The sequence below is a fragment of the Bison bison genome, unplaced genomic scaffold, assembly GCF_000754665.1.
Source record: "Bison bison bison isolate TAMUID 2011002044 unplaced genomic scaffold, Bison_UMD1.0 scf7180017864048, whole genome shotgun sequence".
Classification (NCBI taxonomy): Eukaryota; Metazoa; Chordata; class Mammalia; order Artiodactyla; family Bovidae; genus Bison; species Bison bison.
In genome coordinates, this window is record NW_011494620.1 from 2,776,967 (window position 1) to 2,794,331 (window position 17,365).

Consider the following 17,365-nt stretch of genomic DNA (forward strand, 5'->3'; position numbering starts at 1 on the left):
TTCCAGGTGGAGGACCGAGCTGGGAATGTGGCTCCAGGCACCTTCACCTTTTACTTGCAGCCAGTGGACAACCAGCCACCCGAAATCCTCAACACTGGCTTCACCGTTCAGGAGAAGGGCCATCACATCCTGAGTGAGACTGAGTTGGGTGTGAATGATGTGGACACTGATGTGGCCCACATCACCTTCACTCTCATACAGGTGCCCAAACATGGCCACATGAAGCTGTCTGGACAGGTCCTGCATGTCGGTGGGATTTTCCACTTGGAGGACATAAAACAGGGTCGGATTTCCTACGCCCATAATGGGGCTGAGTCTCTGACCGATAGCTGTTCCTTGGAGGTCAGTGACAGACACCACGTGGTACCCATCACTCTCAGAGTGAATGTCCGGCCAATGGACGGTGAGCTGCCCATGCTGAGCCTTCCTGCAGGCACTCTGGGGTCCTATCTAGACGTTTTAGAAAACGGGGCTACTGAAATCACGGCCAATGTTATCAGGGGGACCAATGGGGACGCTGATGATTTGATGTTGACTTTCCTCTTGGAAGATCCACCCCTATATGGAGAAATCCTGGTCAATGGAGTTCCAGCAGAGCAGTTTACCCAAAGAGACATCTTGGAGGGCTCCGTCGTCTACGCTCACACAAGCGGGGAGATAGGTCTCTTGCCCAAAGAAGACTCTTTCAACCTGAGTCTGTCGGATATGTCTCAAGAATGGAGAATAGGTGGTAACACTATCCAAGGAGTGACCGTGTGGGTGACCATCCTCCCTGTTGACAGCCAGGCCCCAGAAATCTCTGTAGGTGAGCAGTTTATCGTTCTGGAAGGCGATAAAAGTGCTATAACCTCAATGCACATAAGTGCTGAAGACATGGATTCTCTCAATGACGACATCTTGTGCACCATCGTCATTCAGCCCACCTCGGGTTACGTGGAGAACATCTCTCCAGCCCCTGGCTCTGAAAAATCAAGAGCAGGAATTGCTGTAAGTGCTTTCACTCTGAAAGATCTCAGGCAAGGTCATATAAACTACGTCCAGAGTGTCCATAAAGGAGTAGAACCGGTGGAAGACAGATTTATATTTCGCTGTTCTGATGGCATTAACTTTTCAGAGAGACATTTTTTCCCCATTGTAATCATTCCCACCAACGATGAACAGCCAGAAATATTCATCAGGGAATTTTTGGTGATGGAAGGCATGAGTTTGGTGGTTGATACACCCATCCTCAATGCCGCTGATGCTGATGTTCCCCCGGATGACTTAACTTTCACTATCACCAAGTTTCCCACCCACGGTCACATCATGAACCAGCTGATAAATGGCACCGTTTTGGTGGAAAGCTTCACCTTGGACCAGATCATAGAGAGTTCCAGCATCATTTATGAGCATGATGACTCTGAGACTCAGGAAGACAGTTTCGTGATTAAACTCACAGATGGTAAGCACTCTGTGGAAAAGACAGTCCTCATCATGGTTATTCCTGTTGATGACGAGACCCCTAGGATGGCCATCAATAATGGACTGGAAATAGAAATCGGGGAAACCAAAATTATCAACAACAGAATATTAATGGCAACTGATTTAGATTCTGAAGACAAATTCTTGGTTTACATTATTCGTTATGGGCCGGGACATGGCTTATTACAGAGACAAACACCTACAGGTGTCTTTGAAAATATCACATTGGGCATGAATTTTACCCAGGATGAAGTAGACAGCAATTTGATTCAGTATGTCCATTTTGGGCAAGAGGGCATTCGGGATCTAATTAAATTTGACGTGACTGATGGAATCAATGCCCTCATAGATCGCTACTTTTATGTGTCTATTGGAAGCCCTGACATTGTCTTCCCTGATGTGATAAGTAAAGGAGTGTCCTTGAAAGAAGGTGGTAAGGTCACTCTCACAACAGATCTACTGAGCACTAGTGACTTGAACAGTCCTGATGAAAACTTAGTTTTTACCATCACCAGGGCTCCCATGAGAGGCCACTTAGAAAGCACAGACCAGCCTCGAGTGTCTATCACATCTTTCACTCAGCTCCAACTGGCTGGCAATAAAATCTACTATATCCACACAGCTGATGACGAGGTAAAGATGGACAGTTTTGAGTTTCAGGTCACTGATGGACGTAACCCTGTCTTCCGGACATTCCGTATCTCCATCAGCGATGTGGACAACAAAAAGCCAGTGGTCACCATCCATAACCTGGTTGTCAGCGAAGGTGAAAAGAAGCTGATTACTCCCTTTGAACTCACTGTGGAAGACAGGGATACTCCAGACAAACTCTTGAAATTCACTGTCACCCAAGTGCCTGTTCATGGTCAACTCCTATTCAACAATACCAGACCCGCCATGATTTTTACCAAGCAGGACTTGAATGAAAACTTAATCAGCTACAGACATGACGGTACCGAGTCAAGTGAAGACAGCTTCTCCTTCACAGTGACTGATGGTTCCCATACAGATTTCTATGTTTTTCCTGATACAGTATTTGAAACAAGAAGACCCCAAGTAATGAAGATCCGGATCTTAGCTGTTGACAACAGAGTCCCCCAAATTGTCGTGAACAAAGGGGCCTCTACACTTCGCACTCTGGCCACAGGCCACTTGGGGTTCATGATCACAAGTAAAGTATTGAAAGCAGAGGACAGAGACAGCTTACACGTTTCTCTCCGGTTTATTGTGACGGAGGCCCCTCGACATGGATATCTCCTCAACCTGGGCCAGGGCAACCACAGTGTGACTGAGTTTACACAAGGTACGGTTCACTCTGCTTTCTTTATAATCAAAGGGCACTCCAAGTCTTACTTCTTGAGATACGGCTGTCATTGATAACTTTGTAAGTAGAGCATCAAATTAGAGGCCAGGGAGGACTTCCCTGGTGGTCTAGTGGTTAAGACACCATGCTTGCAATGCAGGGGGTGTGGGTTTGATCCCTGGTCCAGGAACTAAGATCCCACGTGCCACATAGTGCTGCCAAAAAATAATTAAATTAAAAAATAGAGTCCAAGGAAAGAGAAGGAAAGGGAAATAAAGGAAAGGCGAAAATACAGGGACTCTATTTCGTCAGAGAACAGCTCCCTTCTTGCCATATGTCCCACTGTAGTGACCTTCATTAGTAGGAGTATTGTATTTTGAAAATATAAGCTAAGATGCCAAAGAAAGAGCTGAACTTTGGTGAATTAAATTTGAAACAGGCTTTTCAACTCTGTTCCATCAGCCCCACTTTCCCTCTGAGCAACCTGTTTTGTATGCGGAAGACAGTTCATGAAGCATGTTAGCATCTTAGAGAAGGATGTGCTTTCTAAATTTTCTGAATCCACATTATTATTATTACCAGCCACCATTCAAATAGGGGCCTCCCAGGTGGCACAGTGGTAAAGAATCCTTCTGCCAGTGCGGGAGACACAAGAGACACAGGTTCCATCCTTGGGTCAGGAAGATCCCTTGGAGTAGGATATGGCAACCCACTTTAGTACTCTTGCCTGGGAAATTCCATGGATAGAGGAGCCTGGCGAGTTATAGTCTGTGGAATTGCAGAGTCGGACATGACTGAGCAAATCAGTGTGTTACCATTCAAATAGACCCTTCCAATTTGTATTAATTTGATTGCTGTTTGGAGGGTTGTTCTAAGACTATTATTGTTGTTAACAACCTTGTAATGAAAATAGAAAGATGCATTTATATTTACTTTGTAGATTTTAGAATTCTTATAAGATTTTATGAGACTAACACCTGTCCAAAGATATAACGGGTAAACACATATCTACATTTAGAATGATTATGTCAGTACAAGTAGCACTAGTGGTTAAAGAGCCTGCCTGCTTATGCAGGAGACCTAAGAGACACGGGTTTGATCCCTGGGTTGGGAAGACCCCTGGAGGAGGGCATGGCGACTCACTCCAGTATTCTTGCCTGGAGAACCTAACGGACAGAGGAGTCTGGGGTCACGAAGAGTCAGACACAACTGAAGTGACTTAGCACAAGCAAGAAGACAGGAAGCCCATCACCAAAATATATATCCAGTTCATTGTTAAGAGCCTAAAGATATTTTAACAAAATTCATAGTAGGAGGAAATTATTTTCTCATTTCAGACCTCCTCTCTGCCCTGTGTCAAACACAGTAACAAACTGCATCGCCTCAAGCATCTGCATTCTCGGAGATGAATGCATTTTTGTAACCTCAATTTTCTTTGTGTGTCCACAGAGTCTGAGACAGGAAGGGCAGGTGACCTGTGCAGAGTTAACTCAGTGACTAAAAGGAGAAGCCCATTCAATCTGCTGGCTTGGGAGTTAGACCTCTGTTTTCTAGAATGTGCAACTTTCATTACAAAGAGCTTTGGGTTGCTTTCATGAAAATCTCACCCTTGTCAGAATGGAAACCAGATCTCTCCTGTGTGAGCTCTGTGGGTTCGAGATGGAGTTAAACCCCAGGGCTTCCCAAGGGGGAGTGTTATTGTTCTGTAACAGTGTTAGACTCTTAGATAACAAATGCTTTAATAAACATGGATGTCGCAGAGTGTAAAGTAAACTGCTTCTCTGTTTTAGATTCTGGCAAATAGCCCTACCCTTCAACCTCCTGATTCTTGGCTGAAAGCCTGAATATATATCCCAGGGCCTGCAGGGACAGGAAAACTGGGTGCCAAGTGTCATGCCAGACCAGCAGGAAACTTGTGTGTGAAGGCTTTCTGAGGATAGAGATGCATGCACTCTTGCACTGGTTTCTTTTCTTGGAAAGGAAAGAGGATGCAAGGAATAGTGAAAGGATATTCTTCAGAGAATCGAAAATGTTACTTCAAACAAATCCTGTGGTCAGAAAAACGAATCCTGTGATCAGAAAAAAGAATCTGATTTTAGTGATTAAAAAAAAAAGAATTTCTGAATGAAAATAGGGCAAGGATATTTAATTTAAATTCCATGGGCCAAGTGCAACAGCTCAAAATATTGGAATATTATTTCCTGAACACTGAGCCATTAAATCATTCTATTTCAGTACAGACCATTGCTCTGTCACTGACTTGGAATCACCGTGATTGCTTTTTATAGTCATTTGTAAATATAGAGTAGCTGTGAGTTTATTATAAAAAGTGAATATAAGTTTTTAAGATTACATTTTAAGAGAAAGCATCATGTTCCAATGAGAATGCGAATACTGAACATAGGAAAATTGTTTTTATTTAATTACACAGGACTCATTTCAACAAGTTGAGGCTGGTGTTTGATTCAGAGGAGTTTAATGGAAATTAGATGAGTGAGTAAAAACGGAGAAAGCTCCGTTATAGTGGTTACCATGGCTGCTCTTGCAGTAGAGGAAGTAATGTTGTTGTTGTTCAGTCGCTCAGTCGTGTCCTACTCTTTGCGACCCCATGGACTACAGCACACCAGGCTCCTCTGTCCTCCACTGTCTCCCAGAGTTTGCTCAAATTCATGTCTATTGAGTCGGTGATGCTATCTAACCATTTCATCCTCTGCCAGAGGAAGTGGAAGCAGTGTCTGAAGTGACAACTGTGCTGTCTTTTTCTTCGTTTTTTCATGAAGGGACAAGCTGAACAATATTTTGATGGATTTTCAATACACTAAATTAAGTCAGCTTAGCATATATGGCTTGGGAAGGTTATTGCCAAATAGATTGACTAAATGGTCCCTAAGACGAAAAAAAAAAAAAAAACTTATTAACTTTCACTATTAGGAAAAGTAACCAAGGTAGAATTAGACAAATTAGGGAATTTTTTTTGTTCTTTTCAAACTTCATGTTTTGTCGAGGTATGCTTCTTTGCTCTGTCCACCTCAGGTCTCAAGTACCAGGATTTTTTTCTCTATGACAAATACATAGTAATATCTTATGGGGGATAATTTATTACTTTCAGAAATTTCCCTAAAGGTAACTAGGGTGTGGTTACCAGGAATGTCAATTAATTTAGAATTAAAAAAAACCATGAAATGATTGTGTAGATAAACTGAAATAAATCTGATGCAAGTTTAAGAGCAAGAAGAAAATCTAGTTAATTATCCTAAGTTTACTTAAAAAAGACAGTATTTTGGCTATCAGGTTTTTATCTTTTTAATACTTCTGTACCTTAAGAGGCAAGTGTTTATATATATATAAACATAATATATGCTCAGGCACTCAGTCGTGTCTGACTCTTTGTGACCCCATGGACAGTAGCCCACCAGGCTCCTCTGTCCATGGATTTCCCAGGCAAGAATACTGGAGTGGGTTGCCATTTCCTTCTCCAGGGGATCTTCCCCACCCAAGGATTGAACCTAAGTCTCCTGCATTGCAGGTGGATTCTTTACCAACTGAGCCACCAAAGAAGCCTTATATACAATATAAACACATTTTATATATAGAGAAGTGTATATATATACACATATATAAATACGTATATATAAAAGTATATACTTATATAAAGAGGCACCTATAGAATAACTGTTATAATCAAAGTCTTTACTTGAGATTTTGAACAGTGCATAATTAAGAAAATTATAAAATGAGTTTTCGTTTGTTTCATCTAATCAATAGTTTAGGTCTAACTTGGAGGGAAAATCTAACTCTTGTGTATCTTATAACTGAATTCATGTTCTCATTAGTTTAAAAAAGAAAACTTCTGAAAAATCACCCTTGAAGTGGTAATTTGTTTTAATGAAACTATCTCCCAAGTACTATAGTTTTTGTGTAGAAAACATTAATACAAGGACTGGGTGTTTTTTTCTTTTTCTTATAGTACAGCCTTTAGATTTTCTTACAGAATTAAAGATGGAATGGGAACACTGGACCAAGGTCTTTCCACGTGACCAGATGGTGTTGTCTTTCTGCTAAGCACCTAAGAAGAGTGGCGTTGTTTCAGAGACACACAATGGATGAATAAATTTTAAAATTGCGTATTAGTCAATACTGAAAACAAACCATACCAGTGAACTTGATAGCTAGAATAGAAAATAGCAGGAAAAAACACTTCTGAGGCAGAATAATTTTTCACTCTGAATAAAGGTTTCAGCTTTTACTAGATGTTTTCTGAGTTCTCTTTGGTACTGAGTCATGATAGTAACTTCAATCTGTGGGATTTTTTTTTTTTAATTTTCATTTTTTTTCTCTCAAAAATTTGGAGAGCTTAAAAACAGCCTGCTGTAACACAAGAGAAAAGAAAAATTAGCCTAAAGGGAAAGCAGAGGAACCTCTGTCCTCTCAGGGCCAGGGAGGCAAAGGGTGTGATTTCTGTAGTGCCAGGAAATCTGCCATGCCTCAAAATATCTCCCTTTCCACCTGTCATGGAGTCTGACAGTCCGTATTTAGATAGTCACTCCTTTGGTGCACGAACATGCAAATACCACTGGGAGGGGCAACACCTTGCTATTATTATAGCCTAACTCTTACACTGTATTTAATCTGTGTAAGGGATCAGATTTCCAAGGGACAGCTGAAATCAAGGGGGCTTGGAGATAGGAGAAATAAGATAGCTTCTATTCCCTTAGGAGAAGAGGACCTAAACGTGGTTCAGAAGAGTAACAGCCAATAGGACTTACGATACATAATGAGTCACTGGTTTTGCCCTAGTAATTAATCATCTTGTTATTTGGTTGTTTTCTAGCTGACATTGATGATATGAAAATATGCTATGTCTTAAGAGAAGGGGCTAATGCCGTAAGTGACATATTCCAGTTTACAGTTGAAGATGGGGGTAAGTATTCACTCTCCTGTTAGTGTAAACAAGGAGAGTGGCTTTTATTCATTGCTCTTTGACAACCTTCATACAAGGAATCTGTATCAAGTATCAGTTTAGGCTCACCTAAATTTATATGGAGTGAATTTGGTATTTTCTCTAGAAAATCTTGCATTCTCAATCTGATACAGTCCTACTCTGCAATGATTGTGAATACATGTTCTAGTTATATTATTTTTGTCTTGTGATTTATAGAGCACTAAAGAGAAAGATCTATATAAATAGGATCCTCATGTCCAGTTGTTCAGATTTTGCTCTGCATAAAGCTTCCTACTTGAGGCAACAGGAAGATGTTGAACCAGCCAGCCCCACTTGCAAAGCATGTCCTATCTAGCTGTGTTTGCCCAAAGTGGGTGCCTATTTCTAATTTGCTTGGGTGCTGTGTGGACTAAGGCTGGTGGATGATACATAGCATTCACCAAGAGATCAATGCTAAGTAAATGTATGTTTCATCTCATCAAGTTCAGTATGTCTAATGATTGTCTTAGTTTGGGAAGTTTAGTGACTTAGTCTAGCTAAACTTTTCCTTAGTGGAGTCTGAATACTGCAGAGAATAGACTATGACCTGAGATCTAAGTCACCTCAGTAATTTTTTTGTCATCACTCCCTCAGTGCCCTGACAGCCACTCACATTGTTCAGTTCTCTTCCTCACCCTAGGAGGAAAACTGGCCGCTTCTAGATTGATCATAAAGATGTTTGTGTTCTCGTTTGCTCTCAGAAGAAGCAAAAGAACCTCAGAAAGAATATGTGAATAGGACACAGGAAATGAGGGGACATGTGTGCAAGGGAAGAGAGAGAGAGAAATAATTCCAGTTCAGTCATCTGTTTCTTTATGACACTTTATAAAAATGCACACTGTTCTGTCATCTATCTCAAAAAGATTCCGTGCTCACCCTTCCTATTTTTTGAAGTATTAAATAGCGCTTGTTTAAAATATCATTGGACGTAACAGGATTGCAAGCTCTGAAAAATGACGTCTGCTGAGTGTGTGCCAGAGAGGCAAAAAAAAAAAAGTGTCAATTTGGGTTCAACTAAATTTAGTTAAGTTTAATAACTTTATTTTTTAGCAACCAAATTATACTTTACTATTCGACATATTGATAAGTGAATCTTAGTAGGAAACCAAGTTCTGAGAAGGAAATCAACTTATAGAAAACTAATCTGCTTGTTGAATCTTGCTGCTCAACTGGGAAGTTTCACTGTGAGTAAACTTTAGAATGAGACTCTGAAGTAATTCAAATTTGTATTTTATATACATATATTTGTGTGTGTGTATATATACACACACATATATTTATTGGCTTCCCAGGTGGTATAGTGGTAAAGAATCTGCCTGCCATGTAGGAGACACAGGAGATGTAAGAGATCCAGGTTTTATCCCTGGGTCAAGAAGATCTCCTGGGGGAGGAAATGACAACCCACTGCAGTATTCTTGCCTGGACAATCCCACAGACAGAGGGGTGTAGCAGGCTACAGTCCATAGAGTCACAAAAAGTCAGACACGACTGAGCATCTGAGCACACACACACACACATACACACACACACATATATATATATGTCTTCCCTCATAGCTCAGTTGGTAAAGAATCCGCCTGCAATGCAGGAGACTGGTTCAGTTTCCTGGGTCGGGAAGATCCACTGGAGAGGGGATATGCTACCCACTCCAGTATTCTTGGGCTTCCGTTGTGACTCAGCTGGTAAGGAAGTGAAGAAAGTGAAGAGAAGTCGCTCAGTCATGTCCGACTCTTTGTGACCCCATGGACTGTAGCCCACCAGGCTCCTCAGTCCATGGGATTTTCCAGGCATGAATACTGGAGTGGGCTGCCATTTCCTTCTCCAGGGGATCTTCCCGACCCAGGGATCGAACCCAGGTTTCCCGCATTGTAGGCAGACGCTTTACCGTCCAAGCTACCAGGGAAGCCTGCAATGTGGGAGACCTGGGTTCGATCTCTGGGTTGGGAAGATGCCCTGGAGAAGGGAAAGGCTACCCACTCCAGTATTCTGGCCTAGAGAATTCCATGGACTGTATAGTCCATGGGGTTGCAAAGAGTCAGATATGACTGAGAAACTTTCACTTTTCATATATATATATACATATATATATATAAATAATATAAACTTAAGGACTAAATTGTTGGCTCAAAGCACCATGTATATATCTCAGAATGACTGAATAAACCTCAATAACAAAAGTATCATTTTCTTTAAAATTGCCAAAAAAGTTTGAAATCTGATGACTACAATTCCAAGACATCATAGCTTTTGCTTTTCTATATATTTTACTTTTTCTTTCTTTTTATTCACATATATGCTCTGTTATTTTGCACATTTCTTTCCTTAGCTGGATGGACTTTTAGTATTTACTCTGAAATTTTGGTCTGTATTCAAATATTAGAAAACATTATGCTGTATCATATTTCAAAATATTAAGTGAGGAATGACTAGCTGAAGAGACTGGGTTTATTTTTGGATTTGCTGGAAAAATGGATGAGCCTCTAAAGACTGTGTTTATGGAAATAGGAACTAAATCATTTCGGGAGCTTTTTCAGAGCTAGAGTTTCATTAGAGAGCAAAAACTTCCAGAGATATTGTCCTTTACTCTTTTCTTCCTCACTGATAATGTGTTACTTATAGGGTTCAGGCAGATTCTGGCAACTTTTGGTGGAACAGAATTTATTTTTAATTTCCCCAATACGAGAAAACTTCTCTTTGACAGAATAATCATAGAGACCTGCAAGGTTAAAAACTGAAAAGTCACATATGTATTTCAAAATATTTTTAGTCTGATACTTATTTTTTGCATTGTCTATAACATATCCTAATATTTGAATGAGAAGTGCAATGCTATTTAAACTTACAGAGAATATTGAGTGAAATTCTTCTGTCTGGAAAGTGTGAGGTATTTTGACAAACAGAAGTAAAACAAAAAAATATTTTTGCAATATTTGTGAGAAAAAAAAATAATTGTCTTTCCTTTCTACAAAAATATTATACTAAGAATTTTAAATTTTTTCTGAACTAGCTATGTATCTTCTAGTTGTACAGCCAATAATTTCACCAAAATATACTCTAGAAAAGACCTATTTTATAGAGTGTAATAGAAACACATATTTTCAATATGGTCAAATGTAACAATGTAAATTTCATGAACTAGATGACATGTTTATGAAGACACATTTATGATATCATTTAACACTTCTCAAAGATATGTATGTCTCAGGAATTATGGCAGGTACTTGAATCTTATGAACAAGGATTAGCCTTGCTTCTCAGTTGGAAGGATCTAGGTCTTGGAACAACCAGATAACTTCCCCAAACACAACCATCCTTCCAGAAAGTAACAAGGGTATTTATCTTCCCATCCATTTGATGACAGACTTTTTAGACCAGAGGGTTTGGTTATTGAATTCAGCTGTTGTGACTTACTGTCAGTTATCAATATTTTATTAACTATCCTGGTGGCTCAGTAGTAAAGAATCTGCTTATCAGTGCAGGAGATGTGGGTTCAATTCTTGGGTTGAGAATATCCCCTGGAGAAGGAAATGGCAACCCACTCCAGTATTCTTGCTTGGGAAATCCCATGGACAGAGGAGCCTAGCAGGCTACAGTCCATGGGGTCACAAAGAGCTGGACACGACTTAGCTACTAAACAACAGCAATCAATACTTTATATAATTTTGTAAGCATGTCTATAAACCATTCTCATGAAATATATGAAATGCTTTTAGCATTTCACACTGGGAAGCAAGTCAAAGTCTCATGTCATAAAACCAAGAACTCTCTACCACCAATTCTCTCTTCAACCTACTAAATTCACTTTCTTCAAATCTACCATATTTATTTTAGGATAGCAACTGTCTAAATAAATTTACTAGAGCAAATAGAATCTTCAAATAATCTTAAAAATAAAATATAGCTTTTAATTTCAGGAATCAAGAATGGGAGAAGAGAGGGAGGAGAACAGAAAACTAAAATCTTCTGTTTCAGATTTATCACAAGAACCTGGCTAGCCACAGAATTTTTCTGTTAACATTTAGTAATGGACTGGGACCATCCCCTACTAATGGGTGGTGCTTAGGACAGAGTTTCTGCTTTTCAGTTTTTGGAGGGCTTGGGGGCAATTACCAAATGACCGGACCATAGAGTTATCTATTCAAAGAATAGATAATGTCAGAATTTTCACCTCAGGGAGTTCTACCCTGTTTGGAAGTAATGATTGTTGCTTAATATAGCAGGTATATATTATACACACACATATGTATCCATACCACATGCACACATACACAATATGTCATTATTCTTTCAATTAGATCTTTTATCAGAACTATCATTTATGCAATTTTGCCATCATAGCTCCCAGCATGGTTAAATATATATATGACAGATGAGGAAACTGAATCACAGATATAGGTAACTGACCTCTTGCAAGTTGCATAATGAGGCAGCTAGAGGCCAGTTTGAATCTCGGATTCTTTCCCCAAATAGTAACTTCAACACATTCAGGAGAGACTTAAGAGGGCAGAATGCTCAAATCCTCTGGTTTCTCCAGACTGAGTCTTGCATGTTCAATAGATAAGACTGAAGAGCTCAGTTTGGTTCAGTTCAGTGACTCAGTCATGTCCAACTCTTTGCAACCCCATGGACGGCAGCACATCAGGCTATCCTGTCCATCACCAACTCCTGGAGCTTGCTGAAACTCATGTCCATTGAGTCAGTGATGCCATCTAACCATCTCATCCTCTGTCATCCCCTTCTCCTCCCACCTTCAATCTTTCCTAGCATCAGGGTCTTTTCCAATGAGTCAGTTCTCATCAGGTGGCCAAAGTATTGGAGTTTCAGCTTCAGCATCAGTCCTTACAATGAGTATTCAGGACTAATTTCCTTTAGGATGGACAGGTTGGATCTCCTTGCTGTCCAAGCGTCTTCTCCAACAGCACAGTCAAAAGCATCAATTCTTCAGTGCTCAGCTTTCTTTATAGTCCAACTCTCATGTCCATACATGACTACTGGAAAAACCACAGCTTTGACTAGACAGACCTTTGTTGACAGAGTAATGTCTCCGCTTTTTAATATGCTGTCTAGGTTGGTCATAGTTTTCTTCCAAGGAACAAGTGTCTTTTAATTTCATGGCTGCAGTCACCATCTGCAGTGATTCTGGAGCCCCAAAAGATAAAGTCTCTCACTGTTTCCATTGTTTCCCCATCTATTTGCCATGAAATGATGGGACCAGATGCCATGATCTTCATTTTTTGAAAGTTGAGCTTTAAGTCAGCTTTTTCACTCTCCTCCTTTTACCTATGAGAAGATTGGATCTGCTGATAGGTACAAGTTCTTCATCCTTTGGAATATAGTCTTTTATTTTAGAATATCTTAAAGGTCACTGTATCCTAACATTTATAGTATTCTTTCCTGGTACCATACTGTAATTTTTCTAACTACATGTGGAGAAGAATGTATTCTTTCTAAAGTTAAACACAAATCAAATCAATCTTAAGATACCATTTTATACTAGTTTTATCAATTACAAAGAAACTTTTAAAAAAATCACCTCAGGGATTATGATGAAACAGTTACACTTCCAAACTATTTGTGAAGTTGAAAACTAAGAAAATGAAGTTGAAGAAACATCTCTGAGTTGTAGATGGAGTCAGGAAGGCTGTAAGACTCCACTTGAGACATAGCTTAACAGAGGTAAAGACTTGTAGGCACAGATATGTCACCATGCGAACAACAGCAATCTGGAAATTGCTCTAAATGCCAATAAAAATAAGAAGAGCTTTTTAGTAATGGTATCAACACCAGAAAACGGTATACAGCCCTGAAAATTCGTAATTATAAAGTCTGTCATAATGCTCATTTAGTAATGAAATATGTGTATTGGAATATTAATAAAGAACATGCAGCAATTCCCTGGTGATCCAGTGGTTAAGACTCTGCACTCTCATTGCTAAGGGCCCGCGTTCAATCCCTGGTGGGCTTCCTTGTTGCCTCAGATGGTAAAGAATCCACCTGGAATGCAGGAGACCCGAGTTTGATCCCTGGGTTGGGAAGATCCCCTGGAGAAGGAAATGTATTCTTGACTGAAGAGAAGAATCCCATGGACAGAGGAGCCCGGCAAGCTACAGTCCATGGGGTCACAAAGAGTCAGACATGACTGAGCAACTAACACTTTCACTGTTAGAGTACTAAAGTCCAGCAAACAGCATGGTGCAGCCAAAAAAAAAGAAATATTATATCAAAATAGGTCATCCATCCAGATTTTCTGGGGCCAAACAACACATGCATATGCATAGTTACAAGCTAAAAGGTCAGATTCTGGAGTTACGAAATGTGCTTCTGTCATCTGTGGCTTCTGCTGAGGAGATGTCTTACGTGAGTGTGCGTTACAATCACCTATGTGAGTGCATGCTTGCTCTTGTCTGACTCTTTGTACCCCCATGGACTGTAGCCCACCAGACCCCTCTGTCCATGGAATTTTCCAGGCGAGAATACTGAAGTGTGTTGCCATTTCCTCCTCTAGGGGATCTTCCCAGCTCGGGGATGGAAGCCTGTGTCTCCTGCATGGCAGGTGGATTCTTTACCACTGTACCACCTGGATTTAGCTAAACTGTCTTCCATGTCTTTTGTTTTTATTCTTTATGCCTTCTCAAGACTTCCCTGTAGCTCAAACGGTAAAGAATCTGCCTGCCATGCAGGAGACCAGGGTTCAATTCCTGGGTTGGGAAGTTCCTCTGGAGAAGGGAATGGCAATCCACTCCAATATCCTTGCCTGGAGAATTCCATGGACAGAGAAGCCTGGTAGGCTGCAGTCCCTGGGGTCACAAAGGGTCGGACACGACTGAGCAACTAACACACACACACACGCCTTCTCAAGGGTAACTCTGTATAATAATAATAATACAGACTTGGAAAATATATCCTCTTTTGATAATTGCTTCTTTGAATGAAATTCCAGATCTAGTACTCTGGAATTTTGTGGGAAGAAAAAAGCATGTATTCTTTTATTTTTCTTTTATTTTTTTATTGGAGTATAGTGGCTTTACAGTGTTGTATTAGTTTCTGCTGCATGGCAAAGTGAATCAGCCACGTTTTACCTATATCCTCTCTTCCTTGGGTTTCCTTCCCACTTAGGTCATCTCAGAGCATCGAGTAGAATTTCCCGTGCTACACAGTGGTTCCCATTAGTGATTTATTTTATACATAGTAGTTTTATGTGTCAATCCCAATGTCCCAATCCATCCCACCCCACCTTTCCCCCCTTGTTATCCAAGTTTGTTCTATATGTCTGTGCCTCTATTTCTGAGAAAAGCACACATTCTTTTCTCCCCTTTTAACAGAGCATTTCTTGCCTGATTTCTTCTCAGCATTTAACTCTGTAATTTTCCTATTCTCACATTCTGTGTATGTTAACATGGAAGCGCTCCTGTCCCTTTTTAGTTTTCTCTCCAATAAACTCCTGTAGCTCTTTATTATGTGAAACCCAGTCTCAGGTAACTGTTCAGGCATGCCCCACCCTCAGCCCTAATGACTGCTAATCACTCTTCAACTTTCAACTCAAATGTCATTCCCTCTCTAGGGCTGTTCCCAACGTGTTGATAACAAAATTTGTCATGCCTTTTGTGTGTGTGTGTGTGCTTCTGTCCCTGTCTTTATGTATACAAAAATGTTGTATCCTGATTATTTGCTACTGTGAAGATCTTCATTAGTAGAGAAGAAACTTTTTCAAATCAAAAAGATGTCATTAATCTTTAACCACAGTGCCTACACTTGGGTGAACACAGAGTAAATATTTCACAAATATTAATATAAATGAATAGATAAATGGCAAAAAGAAGCTCTATTTTATATAAGGATCAATTAAATAGTATTCTATGAAAAGCTCCTATAAACAATTCCCCGGGGGACCTGTGCATTCTTTTGGAACATTCTCTTATCCTAGCATTAATTTAAATCCCTGTGGCACCAAAAAAGATTTTTAGTAAAGCTTTCACATTTTTAAACACATGGAACTAACTCCTATAAAAATGCCTTTGAAATCTTCAGTGAAATATACTTAAGACTGAAGAGATTCATAGTAAACACCAGTTTAGAGCTCATGTTACTCTTAAAGAATTCTTTTCAGAAAACAAAATAGTTGACAGTGTACTATAAACAATTGTATCATATAATGCAATTTCAAAAATTTAAAGAGATAGACATTTTTTATAAATCATTGAAATATGTAAGTCAGAACCACTGCCTAAAGTGTTTTTAGTCACCCCAATTTTTTTGCCTCATGTGAGACAACTTTACGACAAGAAGAGAAGTAGAAAGTATATTAGCATAAAATATCCTCAACTCTTATTAAAAAGTCATTATGTACATTTTTTCTGTTTCTTGTTTCAAGTCTCAAAGTGTCAGCATCAGATTCATCAGATTCAAGATACTTTGCTTTTTCTGCGATCTCTCTTGATTAACAATGTTGTGATGGTTTCAGGTAACTGAAAGGGATTCAGTTATACATATACATACATCCATTCTTTTTCAAGTTCTTTTCCCCTTTGGTTATTACAGAATATTAAGCAAAGTTCCCTCTGCTATACAGTAGGTCCTTGTTGGTTGTCTGTTGTAAATATAGCAGTGTGTACATGTCAACCCCAAACTCTGACATAAATCAAAGTACTTTTTGATGGGCAGAAGAAAGAACTAGGATATGTGATCATCTGGCTAGTTATACTAAGTAGGAGGGGCCCTCCTTTTTCTCCATTATGAAAATTGGTTGGCCATTTCCTCATTTCAGCTCTCATATGACACGGGCACGCCGACTAAGAGAGTCTGTCTCTGGTTTCGGCCCTGAAACTGGGGTGTCAGACATAATATGTGTGTTGGCCATTGTAAAGCATCTGGTCCGTAGCCAGATGTGTGTTGCCACTGTCTTTGATTGTGCTTTGTGGTGCCTAGTTTTTCATCCGCCAAGATCCCTAATTCATATGCTATTGAAAGATATAAATAGCTTCTTGACATAGTAAAAAAAAAGCTGCCAAGTCATTTCTGTATGTGAAATGTCAGTGGAGGGCGAGTCTTGCAGATTTTTAGTCCATACTTGACGATTGAATAGTCAAGACACAAGGAGACTGGACGCTTCTCATTCTGGCGAGAAGGAGCACAACTTTCTGCTGGAAGGTGACCAGTAACTTCACGGTTGAAGGCAAAGTCATTATTGATAATTAGCTTGAATTTAAAGCAAGGCTGGAAAAATATAGATAAGCGCAGTAAGTCGGAAAACAAGGTCTGAGTACAAGCATTAAAAGATTATACAAATATTCAGCTGAGAGGGGAAAAAGGCAAGCATTCTTGGCAATAAAGTTAATTGCTAGTGACATGAGAACCAGAGGAAAGATACTAGTGTCTCAGGGAGTTATAATAAGAAAGTGAAGTAATGTCAGGCACTGATGCAAGTATTTTTTAATCTGTAAGAGAGCACAGATCCACTAGAAAACTGATCCTGGGAGGAGGTGTTGGTGACTATGGCATAATGTTTGTAAGCCTTTCTTTTTTCATTGAGCAGTTCAGAACAGTTCAAGTCATCAAGCTCTTTCAATGCCAGACCCCTGCCTTTAAAAGCAGGAATCAGGAATTCTCCTGCAGTCCAGTCA

General features: G+C 39.8%; 1 protein-coding gene across 1 annotated transcript in view; it reads left to right on the forward strand.

Annotated features, from left to right (window-relative positions):
* FREM2 (FRAS1 related extracellular matrix protein 2) overlaps positions 1–17,365 on the forward strand; it is a gene marked incomplete at its 5' end in the record, with an annotated part of 154,523 nt that overhangs the window by 2,524 nt on the left and 134,634 nt on the right. The window contains 2 exons of the mRNA XM_010835728.1: positions 1–2,764; positions 7,596–7,685. The exon at positions 1–2,764 is cut by the window's left edge and continues 16 nt beyond it. Of these exons, the coding sequence (XP_010834030.1) occupies positions 1–2,764; positions 7,596–7,685 (2,854 nt within the window). The remainder of the gene's footprint in view (positions 2,765–7,595; positions 7,686–17,365) is intronic.